The sequence below is a fragment of the Canis lupus genome, chromosome 38 (assembly GCF_011100685.1).
Source record: "Canis lupus familiaris isolate Mischka breed German Shepherd chromosome 38, alternate assembly UU_Cfam_GSD_1.0, whole genome shotgun sequence".
NCBI lineage: Eukaryota > Metazoa > Chordata > Mammalia > Carnivora > Canidae > Canis > Canis lupus.
The window spans coordinates 2282472-2300540 of NC_049259.1; the positions used below are offsets into that span (position 1 = coordinate 2282472).

Sequence of the window (18069 nt, forward strand, 5' to 3'; positions counted from 1 at the left end):
GTGTTTATTCATGAAGACACAGACACAGGATTCTTAGGCTGTAAGAAGCCTATCTCTGGGCCAAATAGAACCTTACTGAAACTTGGTGTAAAAAAAAAAAAAAAGAAAAGAAAGAAACTTGGTGTAGCACCAAATGAAAAGTATTCATTTTCATCACTTTGCCCTGAGCTGTTAAACTATCCATACCCTATTTGGGAGGTCTGATTTAATTAAGAGGCTCTTCTACTCCAGTTTGTATCTATCTATCCTGTTACAAATCCTCAAACACCTCCTTCTTTTCCACAAATGGCACCACCAAAAGGTTTCAAGAAGGTTTTGCTTTCACCCAAACCCCTCCATGCATTACATTAAGCCTGTCCTTTCATGCCTGTCTGTAAGTCCATCACCTGGCCTGCTTATGTACATCAGGATACCAAGACAAGGAAATCGACTCTTCTGGGAAAGAGACCAGTTCCTTTGAAAAGGCAAGGAATGGTAACAGAGTGCCTAATTGTATTCAAGGCATTTACCAACCACAAGAGTAACACACCAGACCACTGGTCTAATCTTTGACCCACAATCTAAAACCAAGGGGACAGGGATCCCCGGATGGCTCGGCGGTTTGGCGCCTTCCTTTGGCCCGGGGCGCGATCCTGGAGTCCCGGGAACAAGTCCTGCATCAGGCTCCTGGCATGGAGCCTGCTTCTCCCCCCTCCTGTGTCTCTGCCTCTCTCTCTCTCTAAATAAAAAAAATAAAATAAAATAAAACCAAGGGGACAGGGGTGTCTGGCTGGCTCAGTCAGCAGAGCATGCAACTCTTGATCTTGGGGTTGTGAGTTCAAACCCTATATTCAGTGCATAGTTTATTTAAATAAAATCTCTAAAATAAATAAATAAAAGCAAGGGGATGTAGCCAATTGCTTGTGTGGCCACTGAGCAAGTAGCAATGGGCTAGTCCTGAGTCCCTTCATATCTTGTTCACAACTAAACAACACTTACCAGAGTCTATTCTAGTTATCCATTTATAATGATCGAAAGCAGGAAGAACCATCATACTTTTCTCTGTATCCTCAACACCTAACACAGTGACTGACACTTAGTAAGTACTCAAGTTATGCACTTGTTTGTTCTATGTAAGAACTCATTTACTGTGGAGAATTATCTATTGAAAGCTATAAGTAGTTCCACTAAGTACTCAGAAAGGTCCAGGGGCAATGGTCATTCCCAAAAACCTTCATCTCAACACAGAATGGACGTGGACAACAGAATAGGACCTCTCCGTTCACCTCAAAGAATTTAACTACAATGGTGTCAGCGTGAGCTGTGAGCAAGGTAGATTCACCAGATAGAATCACTTTCAGCCATCCTTTCTTATCCCTTCCTCTTTTTCCAGTGCCGCTCAGATGCTCAGAGAGGTGCCCAGGTATAATAAGCCCACACTGACGACCTTCATAACTCCTACAACATAAGTTGATATATAATTTTTAAAAGAAGCTAAAATGAACGTGAAGAGTGGGTCACATAGAACTAACACCAGCTCATCATTTTACAGGACCGGAGGGTGAGATCACAAAACCTCTGGGACAAAATGTCAACTATAGGAAAGCTAGTAAAACATGCTGCATCAGCCAAAACCACAGGAGACACACCCCATTAATCATCTGACCCAAACGATCACCCTCCCCCGCCATCTGTCGTGACAAAAACAGCTACTACAAATAAACCACCATAGACCAGGACCATGGGAGAGGGGGCTGGTGCTGAGCCCAGTTTTAATTTTCATTTCCATGCATTCCACTGGGGTTCTTCATGCAAATAGTGGACTGAAGAAAATCTGCAATATGGGTATTGCCATCATTTTTCAGTATGTCACTATTCAAGCTCTTCGCTTCCACCACTAATCGTTAGCTTTTCCACTTTTAGATCTCTGGCATAGGTCTACCAGATTTGAATAAGGGCACAAACAGAAATAGTCAACACTAGATCGTTTCCCTCCCTGCCTCTCCCAGGCAAATGGTCCAGGAGGGAGGAGCAAAGCATGCAAGAGAAAAAGCATGAGGAAGAAAAGGGCAGATTGTGAATCCCAGGCTCCACTGCTCACTAGCTCTGTGACTTTGCCAATTCATTCGAATTTTCTTGGCCTTGGATTTTCTCATCCGTGAACTCAGGGAGGTGCATGACATCATCTTTAACATCCTTTCCAGTTCTAAAATTCCAGGACGCCATCAGGTTTTAACTGGTGCAAGAAAAACCATTGAGGGGGACGGATGGTTGGGCTGGTTGTTTTTATCTTAAATTATCTGTGAATTTAATCATGCTAGCTCTCCCTGGACTACTATAACAACAGATCAAAAAGTTGACTGAACTAACCAGGGGCTCTGAGGACCTACGGAGAAGTGCAGTTTCAGCAGCTCTATAAAGAAGAGATTCCAAACTGTGGCCTGACAGTAGGAGGGAGGAAGAAAACCTGCTTCAGAGCTGGAGCAGCTGCCTCACAGATAGTTTAAGGACTTCCGAGTTAATCGGGTTTTCTTTTGTAATTAATATAACAGTATCTGCATCTGGGGCTGCCAGAAGGGACCAGCAGGGCTTCTCAGCTGGAGCACATTAACCCTGCCAGCTCTAGCTGCAGGAAAATTCAACTCAAGTTATCTAACGTGCAAGCCAAGGCTCTTTTTTTTTTTTTCCCTTGATGCTTCTTAAATACAGATCATTTTGATCAGGGTTACTTCTAAACAGAGGTTTCTAACTAGAAGGGGGAGGAGAAAATCAACTATAGCAGCAACCCGTTTTATTTCTTTTTAATCACAAAGGGGAGCCATATATACCAACCCAAGATAAGTCTCTTTGGCAGGTCATTTTAAGCTGGTTGTTTTTAAACGAACAGCAGACACAGATGAAACTCTGAAAACTGAGCACAAGTTACCCTTTTACACTTATAGTAGTAAACTGAGGACTCTCCATTGCAAGAGTGTCTCCCTTTCTGTACCAGGAAGAGAAAGACCAGTCTAAATCTCTAGAGACCCTTATCTTAACTCATAACGTTTACCCTTTTCACAGTGTTCCTCCTGGTAACCTCCCATAACTGACCCCCCGCCCAGCCCCAATATCTTTGTCTTTAGCTGGAAATGTTTAAGGTGGTGGCATAGGGTCTTTTTGGAATTTCTCCCGGAGGAAAAACAGGCATACAGGAGGTATACACATTATTAAACTTGTTTGTTTTTCTCCTGTGAATGTGTCTTTTTATCACAGGGGTGTCTTGGCCAAGAACCAAGAAGGGCAAAGGAAAACGTACTGCCCTCCCCCCGGTACTGCCCTCCCCCCGGTAACATTTACTAAGTCATTTCTAAGTAACAGTCTCTATTTGCCTCATCTCATTTAATGCAATTCTACCAGACAAGGACTATTATTATCCCCATTTACAGATGAGGAGCCAGTAGTTTAAAAAACAAAACGAAACAGAGCCCATGTTTCTCATTTATCTAAGCAGATAAGAGACTGGAGCACAGGACGGTATAAGCGCTGGACCTAGGTGTCAGGGGCCAGCTCAATATGTGGTGGTCGGGCAGCCCGGATGGCTCAGCGGTTTAGCACCGCCTTCAGCCCAGGGCGTGATCCTGGAGACCTGACATCAAGTCCCACATTGGGCTCCCAGCGTGGAGCTTGCTTCTCCCTCTGCCTCTGCCTCTCTCTCTGCGTCTCTCATGAATAAATAAATAAAATATTTTAAAAATAAAAATACGTGGTGGTCAACAGCGGCCATGAAGGGTGGCCCAAAGGCTCACTTGACACACAGCATTGTAAGAAGAGCCCTCTGACTTCCCCTTTTTCTTCCTGAAAGCAGGAGATAAAACCCCCATCGGATGATGAACTCCCTACACCAGAAGGAAAGCAACATTCTTATCTACAGAGACCTGGAGTCGAGGCCAAGAAAAATCAGAACAAATAAGTCTTGTTAAACTAACCCTTATCTTCCTAGTTACTTTTCCACCACTAACTGCCCTAGCCCAACCCACTGTGTCTTGTCACATTTTCATAATTTACTTCTCTTTGTCCAATTCAGTTTGCAGGGGCCCCTGGGTGGTTGAGCATCTGCCTCTGGCTCAGGGTGTGATCCTTGGGTCCTGAAATCCAGTCCCACATGGGGCTCCCTGCAGGGAGCCCGCTTCTCCCTCTGCCTGTGTCTCTGCCTCTCTCTGTGTCTCTGATGAATAAATAAACAAAATCTAAAAAAAAATAAAATAAAATCTAAAAAAAAATTCATTATGTAAATGTTCAGCTCTGCTTCTTTGAGTCCTTCATCTCTTGTGGGGACTCCATGTACATGTAAAACGTAATAAAACACAAATGCTTTTCTCTTGTGTACCTGCTTACACCAGTTTAATTCTTAGGCCCGGCTGGAGACTCCAAAAAGACAGAGAAACTTTTCCTCCCCTACACTCACTACCACATTTTTCCTAATTAGGAAACAAATATAATTTGGTGATTGCAGGACCCCAATTTATTTTTATTTTTTTAGAGATTTATTTACTTGAGAGTGTGTACTGCCACCCAGGTGCCCCAGGAACCCAATCTAAAGCAGACTGATAGAGGTGCCTGGGTGGCTCAGTTGGTTAAGTATATGTCTTCCGCCTGGGCTGTAATCTTGGGGTCCTGGGATTGAGCTGGGCAGGGAGTCTGCCTCTTCCTCTCCCCCTGTCCTTCCCTCGCGTTCTCTCTTGCTCTGCTATCTCTCTCTCAAACAAGTATATGAAACCTTTAAAATAAATAAATAAATAAAGCAGACTGGCAGTCTCTATTAAAACGGTCAAGTTTCATACAGACCCTCTCAAGGGCACTGGTGGCTCAGTGGTTGAGCGTCTGCCTTCGGCTCAGGACACGATCCTAAGGTCCTGGGATTGAGTCCAGCATGAGGCTCCCCACGGGGAGACTGCTTCTCCCTCTGCCTGTGTTTCTGCACCCTCTCTCTGTGTGTCTCTCATAAATAAATAAATAAAATCTCAAAAAAAAAAAAAAAAAAAAAAGCTCTTAAAATCACGAGGAATAAATAAAGCCTGGGGGGAAAAAGCACACTAGCTGGTGCACATTTTTAAACAAAGTTGTTATTCTGCCTAAGATCTCTAGAGTCCCTTTTCTAAAAAAATAAAAAAATAAAAAAAAAGGAGGGGGGTGGGGCACCTGGGTGGTTTGGTCAGTTGAGCATCAATTTCTTGATTTCAGCTTAGGTCATGATCTCAGGGTCATGGGATCAAGCCACATTTTGGGCTCCACACTCAACACAGGGTCTGCTTGAGATTCCCCTTCTCAGGCTCCCTTTGCCCCTCCCCCCCATCACTGTATACTTGCTCTAAAATAATAGTAAATCTTTATTTTTTTTAAAGATTTTATTTATTTATCCATGAGAGACACACAGAGACAGGCAGAGACACAGGCAGAGGGAGAAGCAGGCTCCATGCAAGGAGCCTGATGTGGGACTCGATCCTGGAACTCCAGGATCACTCCCTGAGCCGAAGGCAGATGCTCAACCACTGAGCCACCCAGGTATCCCTAAAATAATAGTAAATCTCTAAAAAAATAAAAATAAAAATATATTTTCAGAGATACATTTTTCATGCTTCTCTTTATCCTTTGCATTTGAGGTTAAGACTATTATAAACAGGAAGAACTGGAGGGAAGAAATGCTAATGACCTTTTGATGTCTCTAGTGACCCATTTGGATAGGTACTTTATTTAAATTGTTTCTGGAGTGGGGACACCTGGATGGCTCAGTGGTTGAATGTCTGCCTTCAGCTCAGAGCATGATCCTGGAGTTCCAGGATCAAGTCCCACATTGGGCTCCCTGCATGGAGCCTGCTTCTCCCTCTGCCTGTGTCTCTGCCTCTCTCTGTGTGTCTCTCATGAATAAATAAAATATTTAAATAAAATAAATTGTTTTCGGAGTAATGACAATGGATCCATGTCCATGCATGCTCCTTGCCTGTTTTCCATTCCCATCACTAATACACACTGGAGAGGTGAGGGCCAGGGTGGGTGCAATCCATGGCCAAGGTTGGGAAGGCCTGACATGGAGTAGGTGAATGGGACTCTACCTTGGTCTTCTCATACTATGACCACTCACAGGCAGTTCAGGGTCCCAATAGTTACTTCTGCCAGCCTTGTTCCTGGCACCTGAAGATTTCCCTCCACTGGGTCCAGTTTGTTTACCTTGCTTTTAACAGTGAACTTGTAGTCCTCTTGGAAAGGGAGTAACATATACAGGATTTTATGGGAGAATTTAATAACTCGCTCAAGTTATCAGTGACACAAATATGCATTTCCACAAATAAGCAGTGAGACATTTTTATTTCTTACAAACTACATGTGCCAAGAGTAAAGAAAAGGACAAACTCCTAAATTGAGAAATGAATGTCACAGTTTTTCTACTACCATCAATTCTATTACAAGCTTCAAAGTACTGAGCTACAAAAATCCCAGGAGCTGCGAGAACGGACTCTGCCATGAAACATTTATTTATCATTCCCAAGCAAGCTCTGACCGTCAGCCCAATTTACAAGATTCTGAATTACAGAGGAGACATTAGGAGCCCAGGAGAATTTAAGGAAAACATACCCAAATAGTCTGGTTTTCAGGATCCTCAGATCCAAGCAGTACAAGGACATTGTGGTAGAAGGGAATGGTTTTTGGAGGTTAGAGATTGAGATGTTCTCAAGTAGCCTAAACTCTTGGTGAAAGCTGAAAAGTCAAGCTGGCAGAAATGTCAGTAAGTTTTCCTACCTGGAGGCCATGTAAAGGTCTCTAAGAGTTTTTAAGAAGTAGATTGTCCTGGAATCTGAAGAGAGAGATGGCCACCACCCCCAGAAGCTTATATACCATGGGAGCCCTGAAATGAAGAGCCCACACTCAGCAGCCTGCTGACAAGTTCCCTTCTGGGCAAAACTCAGCTGGTCATGCTACAGAGGGAACAGAAAGGCAGCGGGCAGCTGTAGCTTATGGGATGCAGAGATGGAAGCAGCTCCTCCAAGGAAGCCAACCCCAAGCTTCACAGAGGGCTTAGCGTCTGTCATTTGGGAGGTAGCCTCTGATACCTAGTAACCATTACGAATGATTCCATGATGGGAATGGGTCAAAAGGACACAGGAACCAGCTCAGAGTGGAGCTCACTGACCAAATCAGGGACAATTAGGCATAACATTCTCTTAAATGATAGCAAGGGATTATAATTCACTGAAAAAATTCACAAGTCCACACTGGTATAAACTGCTAAGCAAAAAAGGAAAGGGTGGGAAGAGGCACCTGGGTTGCTCAGTTGGTAAAGCATCTGCTTCAATTCAGGTCATGATCTCAGGGTCCTGGGATCAACCCATGTATCCATCAGGCTCCCTGCTCAACGGAGAGTCTGCTTCTCCCTCGCCCTCTGCCCCTCCCCCCACCACTTGTGTGCTTTTTCAAATAAATAAATAAAATCTTTAAAAACAAAAAAGGGAAAAGGAAAACCCTTCCTTACCACAGAATACCAATTAAGAAATACAGAAGGGACAACGGATATGAAAACCTCACTAAGCCAAGTGGGAGTTGTCAATGGGTGCTAAGGTCTAGTGGAAGGAGTTGTTTTCAGGAACAGGATTCTCAGTGAAATCTTAGAACACCTCCCACAAAAGACTAATCAACTGCAAAGGGGAAAAAAAAAAGGTGACTTTAAGGTGGAGAGACCTAGAGGACACTAACACAACCAGTGATCAAGCTTAACACCTCCAGGGATGTTAAATCTTCAAGGGCTAAGCGATACAGACGAACTCTTAGCTCCAATGCTAAAAGTTACCTATAACCATCCCGTTCCTTGAACAAGAAACCACCAGAAGCAGCATGACTTCACACTGCTTGCAGAGGTCCCTTCTGATCACTCAGCAGTAGGAAACATATCTCCACCTCTTCTGAAGGACAAGCCTCCTTACTATCTAACTACTTGTATCCTATAGTTTCCAAGGATGGAAAGGAAAACATGTTTCCAAGTTGAGGTAGCAGAACTCCTCCATTTCTTTCCATGGAATAAGAGGCAGCAGAACAAGCCAATCACTCCCTCAGGAGAAACTGAAACAGGTTCCCCCAGGGGGGTCTCATATGCCCAAAGAGTAAATTACTTTTCTCCTACTGGCTGTTTCCCCTCTACATTCCCCCTTGCACATATATATCTCCATATTATAAGTTAAGGCTAGGGCTGCCTGGGTCGCTCAAGAGGTTGCACACCTGGCCCTTGGTTTTGGGTCAGGTCATGATCTCAGGGTCATAGGATTGAGCCCTCCCATAGGGCTTCATTCTCAGCAGGGAGTCTCTGCTAGAGATTCTCTCTTCCTTTCCCCCTGCCCTTCCCCCTGGCTCTCTAAGTAAATAAACCTTTAAAAAAGGTTGGGTGGGGGGCCTGAGTGACTCAACCAGTTGAACCTCCTACTCTCAGTTTCTGGTCAGGTCATGCTCTCAAGAGTCCTAGGATCCAGTTCCTTCAGGCTCTGTGCCTCAGTGGGGGAGCCTGCTGAGGATTCTCTCTCAAATAAATTAATCTTTTTTTTTCAAATAAATTAATCTTTAAAAAGTTAAGGCTACAGTATGTTGTACAGAATATTTTTAAAAATACACTCCATATTGGCTCAGACACCGTCCCTCTAATTTAAATAGTGAGCTTTTATTCATTTTTAAAAATATTTTAAAAAATATTTTATGTATTCATTCATGAGAGACAAGGAGAGAGGCAGAGACATAGGCAGGGGGAGAAGCAGGGTTCCCCAAGGGGAGCCCAATGCAGGACTTGATCCCAGGACCCCAGGATTATGACCTGAGCCGAAGGCAGATGGCTCAACCACTGAGCCACCCAGGTGCCTGTGAGCTTTTATTCAAATCAGTCTTGAATCTAGCTGCATTTTTTTTTTTAAAGATTTTATTTATTTATTCATGATAGTCACAGAGAGAGAGAGAGGCAGAGACACAGGCAGAGGGAGAAGCAGGCTCCATGCACCGGGAGCCCGATGTGGGATTCGATCCCGGGTCTCCAGGATCGCGCCCTGGGCCAAAGGCAGGCGCCAAACCGCTGCGCCACCCAGGGATCCCTCTAGCTGCATTTATGACAGGCCCTTAGTCTTTGCTTTGGAAAGTTTGGCGTGATTAAAAAAAAAAAAAAAAAAAAATCCTGGGAAATGTAATTCTCTCCCTATCACATCAACTGGAAAGGGTAAAAAACACCATAAAATATGTCCAGCATAAATAAGGCACTAAAGTTCTTAATCTGATGAAGCTAAAGTTGGACTTGGGTTTGTCTGGGGTTTTTTTTACATCTAAATAAAGAATGGGATAAAAGCATTTTTAAAAAACAAGTGTGAGTTTTGTGTATGTGTTTTTAATCAAAAGCTTTTATGAATACATAACCTATCATCATTCTTTGGGATAGTTTTGAGGCATTATTAGTTAGACAAGTGAAAAGCAAAACAATCCTCAAGTCCTACTTCCCATCTTCCTGCCCAGAGAACACCACCCCAGGGAACGGAAGCACATTACAAAGCCCAACTCCAAAGAGAATTGTGGTCAAAAGGTTCCCACAGCAGCATGGCACAAGGCTGGGGAATACAGCCAACCCCTAAAGAAGACACAGAAAGGCACTGCACGTGATGGGCACTCCAACCAGGGGCCCACAGGCGATACTAAGGAGTCTCCATGCTCTGATCAACTTTCTTTTAGAGAGTTCTGGTTTAGGCTTTGGAGGAGTAGCACTTCTAAGGGGACTTTCTCAGAGAGGCTGGCTGATGGCTCTGAGCAAGGGGCACGGATCTCCACCACGGCTTCAGCTATTCTCTGTTCAGGTATTAGATTCCACGATCCTCCTCTGGGAAAGAACTGAATCTGTTTTCAAGCAAGGAGTAGCCTAGACTTAGACTGGACTAAGTCCTATGAGGGACTCCAGGCAGACCTTTTGGAGAGCCAAGAAAGAAAACCTGCATCTCCCACGTGGACTCACCCTCTCCACCCTTGCTAGGTATACCACCACCAGACTCCCTGCATGGTGCAGGAAGCAAAACCCTTCATCCCTAGAGGTGAACTATTTTCCTACAAAACATAAGAAGCAAACTCACCTTAGGTCTTAAGACTGTTAGGGAGAAAACCATACATACCCACACACTCATGTTCTTCATGCCAGCTTCCCTCTGAGTAAGCTCTGAGAAAAGATATGAAGATGGAAGCCGCTCTAACCTTCGTGATTGCTTTCTGCTTTTGAGCCATACAAACAAGACAATTACAATTACTCCATCAAAGACAGATGGGGGCTAATTTTCCTGAACTCTGTCAGAAAGTTAGTACTCAACTCCTTTTCCTGTCAATGTCATTTCATCTGACAACTTCCCATATGCCTATCTCATGCCCTCAAAGACAGCTAATAGTTAAGTAAATAATCAATTTGTAAAAAAAATCCTCTAGAGGGAACATGACAAAACACTAATCCTTCCTTCTGTAACATCAACTTGGAATATTATCACTTAGTAGGACAGTGGTTCACCACTGTGTATCCTGGACCCAGTACTGAATTAGGCATTAATAAAGATCTGTTGAGTGAATGAATATTAAGGATTTAACTTCCCATATCATAGAGAAGCTCTGGCACACTGGGATCACATGCAACTTATTCTTTGGGGCATGAAAATCATTTGGGTATCTGCACAGAATGCAACCCAGCCTAATCAGTCATCTCTCAAATGCATCACTCTTCTTTTTTAGAGGTCCAGCTAGTAAAAGGCAGGTAAATCTACAAAAATCCCTATCTTATATGGGGAGGAAATGTCCTTCTGAAGTGGAAAAAAACATCACCCCAAGATCTACCGGCCATGGAAATAATTTAACAGGTATTTATTTACCTACTAAATATAAAGCTCTATGTAGGCAGGCATTGCAGGGGATACAAAGATGAATAAAAGAGTCTTTACTCTTAGGGGTTCACAATCTAGTAGGCAGGATAAAACAAATATATGCATAGCATTCATACAAACGAAACAACATACAGAACCTACAGAAATTGAACAAAAGGTTCAAGGTGAAATTCATATTTCCCTTTACCTTGATGGCATATTTTTTTGAGGTTTTATTTTCAAGAGACTGTTTTTGAGAAGTACATTTAATGTAGGAAGTGAGATGGAGAACAGAAGCATACAGAAATAAAAAGAGGTGTTGGAAAGTGGACAGAGCAAAACAAAATGTAAAGACCAGAGTGGGGCAGCCCCAGTGGCTCAGTGGTTTAGCGCCACCTTCAGCCCAGGGCCTGATCCTGGAGACCTGGGATCGAGTCCCACATCGGGCTTCCCTGCATGGAGCCTGCTTCTCCCTCTGCTTGTGTCTCTGCCTCTCTCTCTCTCTCTCTCTCTCTCTCTCTCTCTCGCTATGGCTCTCATGCATAAATAAAAGTCTTAAAAAATAAATAAATAAATAAATACATACATACATACATACATACCAGAGTGGATTTTTGTTTAAATCCATGCTTTTGGGCAGCCCGGGTGGCTCAGCAGTTTAGCGCTGCCTTCAGCCCAGGGTGTGATCCTGGAGACCCAGGATCTGGTCCCACGTCAGGTTTCCAGCATGGAGCCTGCTTCTCCCTCTGCCTGTGTCTCTGCCTCTTTCTCTCTCTCTCTCTCTCTCTCTCTCTGCCTCTCATGAATAAATAAATAAAATCTTTTAAAAAAAAATCCATGCTTTCCTTAAAACCACTTGAAGGCTGAAAAACTAAGTATTGAAATCAGTGATGACATTTCAGACTAAACTACACATATGGCAAATCTTTTTTTTTTTTTTAGATTTTATTTATTTATTAATGAGATACATACAGAGAGAGGCAGAGACACAGGCAGAGGGAGAAACAGGCTCCATGCATGGAGCCCGACGTGGGACTCGATCCTGGGACTCCAGGATCAGGCCCTGGGCTGAAGGTGGCACAACCGCTGAGCCACCCGGGGCCGCCCATATATGGCAAATCTTTTTTTTTTTTTTTCATATATGGCAAATCTTAAAGGTAATTATGTCTTTTCTTTCCTATTTTTTTTCTCACGCCCGGGGGCGAAGGCAGGTGCTGAGCCACCCAGGCTTCTGTATGTCTTTTCTTTTAAAGGCATGCAGAATTATCCAAGCCTTTTCATAGTGGGCTGCCCTGGGCCACGGAAACAGATTATCCCTAGAAGGGATGATTAGGAAGGGAGAGGCTATAAAGGGGAAAGGTGCAAAGAGCCACTGTGTTTGGGGGAGGCTACTTCCTCCCAGGCTCTTAGCAGGGAAGGGGAGGTAGCAAAATCTGCACAGAGGGGCCGGGTACCTTAAATGTCAGGGACTGGAAATTGGAATAGGAGGCTAGGGTAGGTAGTGTCACATTATACTCAATTCAATCAGATAACGTCTCCCACTTAAGTCAATTACGGCTCCATGGCAAGCTATGGAGCCTGGGCTACAACTCATTCGTAACAAAATCTCTTCACTGCCAGGGTGCATTTTATATTCTCATGGCCAGGTCAGAAATGAACAAGGAAGGAGTCACAAAAGCAGGACTAGATGGGGAGTTTAGAGACGTGGGACTGTATCTGGCTCCAGCTCAAAACTGTTCTGTCCCACATTCCCTCTTTCTGATCCCCTTATTCTTCCACCAACCCAACATGCTCCAACCTCCTAATCTAGTGCTCACCAACTTACATACATACACAGTAACAGCTGCATATACTGAGCACTCACTACATGGCTGCGTTAAGTGCTTTAAAGTAGATCATCCCTAAATGTCACAACAACTTTGGGAGATAGACATTAGCACTCTCATTTTATGTATGTATGTATGTATGTATGTATGTATTTAGATACAATTCACCCTTTTTAAGTGTGTAATTCAGTCTTTTTTCGAATATTCACAAAGTGGTGCACCCATCACCACAATCTAGTTCTGGAACATTTTTATTCTCCGAAAAGAAATCCCACACCCATTAGCAGTCACTCCGCATTTTCCTCTCTCCTCATCTGCTGGCAATCACTAACATGCCTTCTATCTTTATGAACTTGCCTATTCTGGGTATTTCACACAGATGGAATCATACAATATACAGCATGTCATATCACTACCATTTCACATAGGAGAAACCCAAGGCTCAACTAGATTGAGCAACTTGCCCAAGTCACACGGTGAATAAGAGGCTAAACTACAACAGGAAACCCAGGTTTGATTCCAAAGCTTGTGCTCGCTTTTCGACCACTGTTGTTGCTTCCATATATGAAGAGAATGAGAGAGAAAGCAAAAGTTTTCAATATGCTTGAGATAATAATAAGAACCAGTTATAGCACCATCCCTGCAGAGATTATATTGAAGGGCAAGAACAGACCAGGATGAACTACTGGAGAGCATGCTGGTTGCAGGCTCCTGCTGTTTCACCCTGCACACCGACTTCCCACCACAGAGCCCCCAAAGAAGGCAGCCACATGGAACAGGGCTGTAAATAATCTCCGCTCTCCCAATTTTCTGTCTCTTCCCCAGATGTCACTCTGCCACTTAACTCCCTATTCTGATTTCCATCTAAGGAGTCCAAGAAAAATGTCTACTTCCAATAGCTGCACTAGTGCTTTTCCTCTTCTTTTAAATTCTGGCAGCCAGTTTATAAGGGTGTGAAAAAGAGAGGGTAAAGAATGTTAGAGACACAAATCTGTTCACTAACCAAAGGCAAAGGGCTATAAAAACCTAAGAACTGTAACTCCCATGAAATGCCTATAACCTACCATACCTTACTTAGCTCTCTGCCATTTTTCTGCTTTAGGTGCTGCCTACATATAGGGCTGCAGTTAGACTGGACCTTTCTAGAGGACTGACTTCAGGTCTTCCTAGTCTTTGGATCCCTTCTCCAACAGAAACAACTCATTCGTGCACTCATTCGTGCATCATTCGGAATGATGATAATTGTAATTCTTTTTGCTTTCCTAGGAGAAAAGTATAGAAGGGAAAGACCGATTCCCACTAACCAAAGGCCAATGTCTTTTTTGACTCTCTGTTCCCTACACCAGATACTTAAATGTTTACTGAATAACTATGGAATTACACGACCTACCTATAATACCTACACAGCGCGGTAGCAGGCATTACACTAAAGCACACACGTTAAAGTATATCAACTCCCAACAACCCTAGGGGCAAGACTACTGTTATAATCCCGGGTTCCAGATGAGGAAACTGGCACAGCACAGTTGTGCCCAAGGTCATCTAGTTACTAAGGAGTGGAAACAGGATGGAAGGAATGCAGCACAGCAGAGAGCATTCCAACTAGACGCATTTGATCATTCCAATGTCTTCATTTCAAATGTTTATGATGCCTTGCAACAAATAAGGATCTGTTGGATCACAAAACAAGAAAAATACTTTTCCCTTTGCTACTTTGTAGCACTCCATTCTGCGTTTTTTCAAAATAGTTTTCAAAGCCTTTATCTCATTACTTCTGAAGCTTCTGAGAGGAAAATTAACAGATAAAGGGGCTCTCATACCCTGTAGTTAAACTAGTGAAAAGGCCAATGATTTGGGCAGCAGAGGAGAAATGGAATTAAAGAAATTTCATTTGTAATTCATTCTGCTTTGTACAGGCCAGGCTGCTCTTATTTTAAGAGTTTGATTACAAATCTACTTTTTAGCTCCTAAAACATCATATACATTATATACTCTCTAAACTGCCTCCAACACGAAACTGTCAAAATTAAGAAGAAAACATTATTTGGGGGCCCTTCCCATCTCCTTTGTGGTTAAAAGTAAAATAATAAAAATCTGGAGTTAATGATTTTCAGTTGCTCAAATACACTACATCCAAACTAGAAGCACGCTTCCACTCTGAAATGACGATTAAAACTTTCTTGAGACACTTCGGTGGTTCCGTTAGTTAAGCATCTGCTTTTGGCTCAGGTCATGATCCCAGGGTTCTGGGATCCCAAGCCCCGTATGTTCGTTCGTGTCTTATCTTCTGGCTCCCTGCTCAGCCAGGAGCCTGTTTCTCCCTCTCCTCTCTGCTCATGTTGTCTTTCACTATCTCTGTCTCTCTCTCTTAAAAAAAATAAAATCTTTTTTAAAAAAACACAGAACTTTCTAGAGGTTTGTTAGGTTAGGAATTGACTGTTCCTTTTACTCATGTGGAACTGAAGAAACAAAAGAAAAAAAGAGACAAAACAGAACTAGTGTTTGCCAGAGAGGAGGCAGGTGGGGGGGTTGGGGTGAAATAGATAAAGGGAATTATTATTATTAATTTTTTTTTTTAGATAAAGGGAATTAAAAAACTTTTTGAGTGTTCTCTTAGAGTTCTTATTCAGAAAAAAACATTCACAAAAGAAAGTTGAGACAGGCTCTGAGTGAACTTGACTTTGCACATACAGCCTGTAAAATGGTAAAACAAGAGCTAGTTGTCAGTTAAGGAGTGGCTTCCACTTTCTAACAGTTACCTAAACAACTGGAAACATGGCATTCCCAAAATATACACAGTAAGCGAACCTCACTAATTTTCCCTAATGCTCATTTTCACCTCCAAAGACAAAACTCTCCATACTGAAAGGAATGGAAGCATTTTATGGGAAAAAATCAAATTGTTCCTAGTTCAGTCATCTGCACTCTACCCTAGTTTTTATTTCAGATGGACAGGCTCCAGAGGGTGAAAAGAGTTAAATACAATATGCAAAGATTAGTTCATGATGCAGTCAACTAGAAAAGCCAATGAGGCAAAATACAAAGGGTACCTTTGTCTTTCTTAACTTGGCTTTTAAGGAATAAAAAACAAGAGCGTGTCCAGGTGCCTTGATAACCTCCATCTCTTGTTTTTGTTTTTGCTTTTTTTTTTCAGTAGTGATTCTAAAATAAAGAGTTGTTATAGAGTAACAGCAATAAAAAGACTCTCTCAGGTAAGTTATAAGAAAAACTTGGGAGCAGGGAAGCTGCTGGAAAGCTTTGCTAAGGGGGAGGGTGAAAGTACACATTCTGAGGATCATCTCTGAAAACATTAGCCCTTCTTGCCAGTTCTCTGACAGCCTCCATAGTTCCATTTTCAGAGCAGCAAATCTCTGCGCATATGATGTCAAAACCACAGCTCCACAAAAGCTATCAGGCCTTTCTTCCCATGTTTATTACACCCAACCCAACTAACTGGGATAATGTAATTTAAGATAATATCAGAATCTTACTATCTTATGTTTATCACCGTTTCTGGTGTCTCGGACAAATTTAGGATATCAGACATGCAACTTTGGAAACACGGGGACCCAACATAAAACGTGGAACAGTCCAACCATTCATTCTGTTCTGAGCTTCACGTTCAAATGTGCTATTAGCATCTAAATTTGTTTCCCGGAGCGTGTCTGCAGACCACTTGCGAGAGAATCCCCAGCAGCAGCGTTTTATGTGTAGATTCTCAGGATCCACCCACAAAACCTACTCTATCTGTAGAGCTAAAAGACACTTTTAATGCTAATTTCATTCTAGTGCACACTTGCGTTTGAGAGTCACTAAATTAAACCCACCGACCTGTTTGCTATGTTGGCCCCAGGGCACCTGTCTACACGGGATGCCGGTCCCCTCCCCCTTCCAATCTAAGTTATTTCCTAATTAGACGCAGTACTTAACAAACCCTCGCGTTCCCCGCCAATAGCAGTTGAAGAAGCAGCAAGAAATTAGGGAAGATCGAAGCCCCCGCGCGACTTTAAGTGCTTTAGAGGGATCCCAGGGTGGCGCAGCGGTTTGGGGCCTGCCTTTGGCCCAGGGCGCGATCCTGGAGGGACCCGGGGTCGAATCCCACGTCGGGCTCCCGGTGCATGGAGCCTGCTTCTCCCTCTGCCTGTGTCTCTGCCCCGCTCTCTAACTATCATAAATAAATAAAAAATTAAAAAAAATTTTAAAAGAACTTTAAGTGCTTTAGAGACTCCAGCACATCCCAGAGAGATTCAAGGCAAGAAGTGTCAGCACCAAAAAAAAAAATAAAATAAAATAAATAAAAACAGCCCCAGAGTCTCCCCTACTGTATGTTCCCTGTTTCAGCATAAGCACAAGCAACCGCTCAGGCGACTCCCCGGCATCCAGAGCCGTGCCTGGGCGACCCCAGCCCCACCCGGAGGACGCCCCAACCGCATCGCACCGGCCCCCACGCGCGCCGCACGCACGACCCACGCGGGCGCCCCCGCCTGCCGCTCTCGGCCGACCCCAGCGCCCCCCTCCCCCCAGGGACTCCCGCTGCTCCCCGGGGGGGGGGGGGCCTGGGCACCGCCCTCTGACCCGGGGCGCCCCTCGCCCGGCCCGAGGGATGCCCGCCCGCCCGCCCGCCCGCCCCGCTCCGTGTCCCTTCGCCGCTCGCTCTGCAGGGACAGCGGCGCGGCCTGGCCCCCGCCGACCCTCCGGCCCGTCCCCGCCGCCGCCGCCCTCCTTACCCGCCTGCAGCCCGGTCTCGGCGACGTCGCCGGCAGGGCCGCGCCCGTCCCCGTCCCCGCCGCCGTCCCCGCCGCCGCCGCCGCCCGTGGAGGGGGAGGGACAACCGTGGCCGTGCGAGCACTTGATGTCGCGGAAGAACTTCTGGGTCTCGCGCAGGTTCTGTCGCAGGCGGCCCAGGTAGCGGCGGTGGCGGCCGAAGCCCCGGCACAGCTCGCGGATCATTCCGCCGCCGCCGCCGGGGCCGGGACCCGACACGCGCTCGCTCCCCCGCTGCGGCGCGTCGCCCTCCATCTCGCGGCCGGCTCCGTGCGCGCGGCTGGGTCCCCGGGCCGCCGGCCCCGCCGCCCTCCCTCCCTCCCGCCCGCCCCGCCCCCGCCCCCGCCCCCCGACGCTCCCGACGCTCCCGACGCCCCCGCCTCAGTCGGCCGGGCGGCAGCCTCCGTCACCGCCGCTGAAAGCAAACCAACCCGCAGCGCGCCGCCAACGGAACCTTTGTCTCCGTCCCCCGGAGAGTGACGGAAGGATCACTAGAGCGCGCCGTCCCTTGCGGGGTCTCCTGGGACTTGTAGTCTGCGCGGGGCCGGCTCCGACCCGGGGAGACCGAGGGCTGGGGCCGTTTCCCCGTATGAACCTCACCGGCTCGGGTGCTCGCG

At 45.1% G+C, this 18069-nt stretch overlaps 1 protein-coding gene across 1 annotated transcript in view; it reads right to left on the bottom strand.

The window, feature by feature from the left end:
• The window catches only part of DSTYK (dual serine/threonine and tyrosine protein kinase), a 46714-nt gene extending 28849 nt beyond the window's left edge, over window positions 1-17865 (bottom strand). Inside the window, 3 exon segments of the mRNA NM_001025268.1 lie at window positions 17416-17462; window positions 17465-17489; window positions 17491-17865. Coding sequence (NP_001020439.1) covers window positions 17416-17462; window positions 17465-17489; window positions 17491-17707 — 289 coding nt within the window. The 5' untranslated portion in view covers window positions 17708-17865.
• Window positions 17866-18069: the final 204 nt, after the last annotated feature.